The sequence below is a fragment of the Penaeus japonicus genome, unplaced genomic scaffold, assembly GCF_977035675.1.
Source record: "Penaeus japonicus unplaced genomic scaffold, GWHDUDI00000001_assembly GWHDUDI00000009, whole genome shotgun sequence".
NCBI lineage: Eukaryota > Metazoa > Arthropoda > Malacostraca > Decapoda > Penaeidae > Penaeus > Penaeus japonicus.
The window spans coordinates 27,694,132-27,701,065 of record NW_028234411.1 but is presented as its reverse complement, the minus strand read 5'-3'; the positions used below and the strand labels follow the sequence as shown (position 1 = coordinate 27,701,065).

General features: G+C 33.3%; 1 protein-coding gene across 1 annotated transcript in view; it reads right to left on the bottom strand.

Annotated features, from left to right (window-relative positions):
* LOC122244757 (uncharacterized) overlaps positions 1-2,754 on the bottom strand; it is a 435,974-nt gene extending 433,220 nt beyond the window's left edge. The window contains exon 1 of the mRNA XM_086539892.1: positions 495-2,754. Within this exon, the coding sequence (XP_086396018.1) occupies positions 495-619 (125 nt within the window). The 5' untranslated portion in view covers positions 620-2,754. The remainder of the gene's footprint in view (positions 1-494) is intronic.
* Positions 2,755-6,934: the final 4,180 nt, after the last annotated feature.

Below are 6,934 nucleotides of genomic sequence, written 5' to 3'. Positions count from 1 at the left end.
ATGTCGTTTTCTCTTATTCCCCCTTAACCTCCCCCCCCATCTCGCTCTTTCTCTCTCTCTCTCTGTCTCTTTCTCCCTACCTCCCTCTTTCTCTCCCCCCCACCCTCTCTCTCTCTCTTTTTCCCTCTTCCATTCTCTCACACTTTCTGCCTTTCTCTCGCACGCTTGTTCTCCCCTTCCTTCCCTTTCTGTCGCTCGTTATACAGCTTCTGAATCAGCTTCCCGATATTCCTGAAATTCCATGAATTCATGCCTCTGAATCGAACTGGATTTGTAAGACTTAGGAGCAGAATTCTGTGATTCGGAGACGAGCTGAATGAATGAAAAAAAATTAAGAGGTGTGAGAAACTTGACGGAGGAGGGTATGATGAGGGGGTAGAATGGTCGAGGAAGTGCAAGAAAATTAAAAAAGAATTAGAGAACGAATGAGGGCAACGGTAATGCGAGACACGAGTCACATTAGAGCATTGCAAGGGATGATGTCCTCTACTCACCATTTTGTGATGAAATCCTCGCCGATAGAGAAGATCTTTTCGGTGGTGTTGGTGGAGCTGAGGGTGGAGTTCCCCTCCATCTCCAGCAAAGCCTCGTCGCCTTCTTGAACCCACGACGTCTCCATCTTGAAGGCGGTTATCTCGTTGCTCTCTCTAACTCACTCTCTCTCTCTCTCTCCCTCGGTCTTTTTCTCTAATGGCGACGCAATAAACAAATAAAAACGTTTTCCTCTCTCTCCCTCGCGTAAGGAAGAATGGAGAGGAGCAAGAGAAAGAGGAGGAGGAGGACGACGACGACGACGAGAAGACGACAGAGGGACGCCCTCAGAGGGACGTCGACCGTGATCGGAGATCCTCGTCTAAATAGGTGTATCGCATAGCCACGTTACACGAGCGGTCTCATGCTTTTCCTTTCAGCCGGTTAATACGAATTTAACAGTAAATGAATAACTAATAATTAAGCTTAGTGGATATCTAAGAGTTGCGAAATCAAAAAGGTTCGGGAAACGAGTAGGAAAAAGTACGATTTTCATCTAAGGTCACACATAACAAACGTGACTGGCAGGTTCGTTCGGGGTCCATCCGGCGATCAGGTCAGGAGAGGTCGCGTGGTCTGTTCCGTTAGTCTCTTTTTCCTTCCAATCCTTTTCTTTTCTTCTTAGTTTTCAAAAGAACATATATGTGTGTGTGTGTGTATGTGTGTGTGTGTATATATATATACTGTCTGTTTTTAAGCCACACGTGACAGAACACAGCACATCCCACTTTCCTTTTTCTATTTTTTTCTTACAGAGTTCTCAATCCTCTGCTCCTCTCCTTGTAAAGCTTGTAGATAGAGCTAAAGGAATGCTTCGTACTTGATAAGAATCGGACTCGGGGGGATAAAAGGAATAATAACAGAAATGGGATAAATTATAATATAGTAAAAGAAAGAAAAGTAAGTAATCGAAAATTTCGAACTTTTCCGTTCAATATGTATATATAGTTCTTTCTTCTAATAAGTCCAAATTACGAATGAGCGACAGAGACCAATGCTTCGGCTGTGCGCGCTTGGGGTACCTGAGGGAGGGGGGCAGAGGTGGATGAGGGGGAGGGGGGCTAAATACCGCCTACAGGGGCAGAGCAGGACAAGGCACCTCCATCGCCAGGAGCCTCACGCCCGTCGTTTCCACTTGGATCTCCTCGTCTGCGCCCTGCCACACCGCCAGCTCATCCTAGCACCCGGATGGATGGGGTTAGGAGGGAGAAGGAAGAATGAGGAGGTTGTGGAGGAAGAGGAGGAGGAGAAAGGCAAAAAGAAAAGGGGAGGTAGAGTAGATACCAAGTGTAAAAGGGTGTTTGGGTAGATAGGAAGTCGATCGTAGGTGTGGATGTGTGTCGCTTTTTCTTCCTCTCCTTCTTTTCCTATCTTTCTCTATTTCTCTTGGTATCTCAGTTCCTTTCTTCCCTCTTTCTTTACCTCTTTATCCTCTATTTCTCTGGCTTTTTCGTCAGCGCCGTCCACTCGTTGAGGTCTCTCCCACACACAGAGTCCCGCGCTTCCTCGGTTGTCTTCCAGGCTCACCGTCACTTCTCTTTCGAGTAGTTTCCTTTTCCTTTTTTGGTGCTCGTGTAAATCGGTTGTATCGGCGATTGAGTTGGTAGTTGAATTGAGAATGATTATGATTGTGATCGGTTTTACTCAGCGTACGGGGGGAGGGGGTCACATCACAGTTTGTTTTCGCTCGCTCTCTTTCGTTTCTCTTTTTTCTTTTTTCTTTTTTCTCTCTCTCTCTCCGTTTTTTGGGGGGCTCGCGATAAACACAGCTCACTTTCCTTCTTTCTTTCTTTCAATCGGAAGAAGAAAAATCGGAGAAAAAATAGCCAACTATAATAACAACAATAACAGCCTCTCTAGTCAGTCGGAGGCAGAAATCGCTCGTGGTGTCAAGCCTTCCAAAACAGCTAACGGCGATGATCGAAAAAAAAAAAGAAAAAAAAAGAAAAAAACTGAAACCAAAAAAAATAAAACAAAAACAAAACAGGGATAGTCCACAGCGATCTAACGATCTCTCCTTTTTTTTTAAATCTCTCTCTCTCTCTCTCTCTCTCTCTATCAACAAAAACAACAACACACCACTGTGACGAGGGAGAGAGAGAAACTTAGTCGACCGAAGAGCAGCGCGTCTTCCCTTCGGCGACGTCGAGCGGCGAGCGGTGTTGCCCCCACGTGCAGCTGCGGGACTCAAGAGAGCGGGTGACGAGCCATGTTCCCTGCGAGGCTGTGTGGCAGAGTGACTAGAGTGCCACCAGCTCTCACGCACCGCGGCGCCTGCGCTCTGGCTCTCCCTCTTCTCTTCCCTCCCTTATGGCTCATTCGTTCGCTCGCGCTCTCTCTCGCTCTCTCTTGCCTCGTTCGTCCTTCTTTCCTTCGCATTTTCTTTCTTTATCTTTCTCTGGCTTGGTATTTTTTTCATCATGGATTGGTCTGGGTCTCTCTCTCTTGTCTCTCGCTATATCTCTCTCTTTCTCTCTCTTTCTCTCTCAGTTTTTCTTTCTCTCTCTTTCGATCTTACTCTCACAGTTTTTCTTTCTCTCTCTTATTCTCTCTCTCTCTCTCTCCTCATCTCCTCTCTCCACTCTCTCTCTCCACACTCTCTCTTCGCTCTCATCAACGTCTCTCTCTCTCTCGGTCTCTCCTCCTCTCATCATCTCTCATCTCTCTCGCTCGTCTCCGCCTTTGCCTCTCTCTCTCTTTCTCTCTCCCTCTCTCTCTCTCTCTCTCTCTTTCAATCTCTCTCACAATCTCGCATTTTTTTCCTCTTGTACCATTTCATGCGCGATATTACTTTACATAATTAATTCTAACGGAGACTATGAAATTAATTCTACGGAAAACATGGTAAATTTCACTACAAATATTGACATTCATAATATTTATTGTCAGAAAAATGGAGCTGTATATTTAGCATAGATATGACGGACGAACATATCCATTTTATTACTGTTGCTAGTGTTACTGTTCTGGTTTTGATGGCATATCATTAATCAATAAGGTTATAATGACACCAATCAGAGAATTATTCATCTTTTATATCTATAACATTATTTAAACAAAATATATATATATAGACTTTTGTTATTTTTGCTATCATTATTATCATTATTACTAATATAACTTCTATCATTATCCCTATCGTCATTATCATCATCATCATTATTATCATTATTATCTTTATCGTCATTATCATCAATATTATTATTGTCATTATTAGTATTATCCTGATCATCATTAACATTATCATAATCATTATCATTATCACTGTTATTATCACTGTCATTATTATCAATTAGCAATATTATTAGTAGTAATATGATCATTATCATTATGATTATTAAACTTATAATTATTATCATCTCAGTTGTTTTCATAATGATGATTAGTATTATTGTAATTGTTAATACTATTATACTTACTATGGTAATATCATTATCAAGATGATGATAATACTCATTATTATTGTTTTGATTATTGTTAACATCATAATCTTTATTATAATTATTATTCTTAACATTATTATTATCGGTGCAATTATTATTCATATCATTATGACCATCATCATCATTATCATAATTATCTTTATTATTATCATTAGCATTTATATTGCTATCATCATTCCTCATAATTATAATTTTTGTTGTCGTTATTATCAGTTTCATCATAAACATCATCATTATTGTTTTTGTTGTTATCATATTTTCTATCATCGTCATGCTTATTATTTTTTCTTATTATTTATATTATTGCTATTGCTATTGTCATTACTATTATTTGTTTTTCTCTCATCATCATCATTATTCTTTTCGTATCATTTTTATCATCATTAATATGATATCCATATTGATATGATTATCATTATCATCAATATCATTACTATCATTATCGTCGTTATCATTATTGTCATTGTTATCATTTTCAATACTAATACTATCATCATTATTTTCACTACTATATTTATGACTAATATCATCATTATTATGACTGATGGTATTATCATTATTATTGTTTTCATTACTAATATCATCTTTATCATTATTTTCATTACTAATATCATCTTTATCATTATTTTCATTACTAATATCATCTTTATCATTATTTACATTACTATCATTATAATTACTATCATCATTATCATTACTGATGGCATCATCATTATTATGATTGTTATTATTATCATTCATATTATTGGTATCATCTGTAGCATGAAGATCGTTATTGTTACTGTTATGAAGAAAATATTTCTATTGATATTTTTTATATCATTATTATGATAATCACTGATCGATTTTTTTTCTCCTACTAATGATAACAATGAAAGTAATAATATAAGTAATGCTAATGCAAATGATACTGATGATGACAATGTATAATGGTGGTAATAAAGATCATAGTTACAATCATATTGATATTAGAAATGAGTAAAATTATATCTATAATGGTAAAGATAATCGCAATAATGATAATGGTTTTGATAATTATTGATACTGATGATAACAAAAATGATAGATATAATTATCATACTGATAATCAGGATGACGAGTATTAGAAAAAGACAATAATAATCATCATTGTAAATTATAATGATGATAATGAGGTTCAACTTCGGGTCAGAATATGCATTATCATCTATGCATAACTGGAATATTCCATCTTATTATCTCCATCATTATTTCTATCCTATTTTCTTGTTATTATTAATAATATTATCGTTATTATCATCATTATTACTATCATTATTATCAACATTATTAATATCATTATCATTACTACTTTTGATATATCATTACCACTTTTATCATTGTGTTGTTATTATCCTTTTATCATTATCATCATCATTATCACGATTAGCGTTTTCACTTTTATAGTATCCTTGTTATGGTTTCTATTATCATCATTATCTTTATAGATGCTGATTATTATTATTATCATTATTGTTATTAGTATCATCGTTTTAATTTTTGGAATTACTTTCATCATTACCATTATTTTCTTATCATTATTATTATTATTATTATTATTATTATTATTATTATTATTATTATTATTATTATCATCAATACGGTAGTAATGATAATAAGATTGATCATAATGATAATAACTATACCAATAATAATAACTACTACTATCATCATTGTTATTCATACCCCTATCTTATCAATACGATCATCGTGATTATTGATCAGTCATTATCTTTATCATTATTATCAATGATGTTATTAATAACAATATTATGATTATTCTCATAATCACTATCATGGATATTAAAATAATTATCATGACAACCGAAATTCTTGTTATATTCATCGTTATGATTATAATAATCATATCATTATTGTCATGACAATTATCATTCTGATTACTATCAATACTGTTATTGTAATCATCATTAATCTTATCAGTTTCATTACTGTTATTAGTATCATTATTATTATCACTATTGATATTATTGTAATTATTATTACCATTACCATCATCAATATTGTTATTATCATATTATCATCCTTGATCTAATTATCATTGCCATCGTTATCATTTGTGTCAATATCAATATCCTTATTATTACAATTATCATTGTTATCATTATTATTATAAGTATTATCATTATTGTCATTCTTATCATTATCATCACTATTCTATTTACCATTACCATCATTATTGTTACTACCATTATCATTATCCTCATAACTATCATTATTATAATTTTTACTATTTGTATTATCAAAATTATCATCGTTATCATTAATATAATTGTTATTATTATTACTATTATCATTATCATTACTATAATTATCATTATTACTGTTAGCATTATTAATATCATTATCATCATTATCATCATCATTATTATCACGACCATCATTAGCATGATTATAATTGCTATTGTAATTACAATTAGTGCTATGATTGTTATTATCATTATCATTACTATCATTATTATCACTATTGTTTTATTTCTATTATTAGCATTGCTATAATTATTGTTATTATTACAATTATTATTATCATGATTATTATAATCATCATCCTTATCATTTACATCATCATTATTTTTGTTATCATTATAATAATATTTATCATTAACATGATTATCATTATCATAATAATTTTTATTATTATCATTCTTATTAATTGTTATTATCATTCATATCATTATCATTTTCATTATAATTATGATCATCATTACCTTTCGTTACAACTGATACTATACTTATTATGATTCCATGATTATCGTCATTATCATCATAATTTTAATAATTATCATTATTGTCATCATAATTATCATAATCACCTTTATTGTTATCATTATCATTATAATCATCTATATCATCATCATCATTATCATTGTTATCATCATCATCATTATCATTGTTATCATCATTATTACCATTACTACTATTAT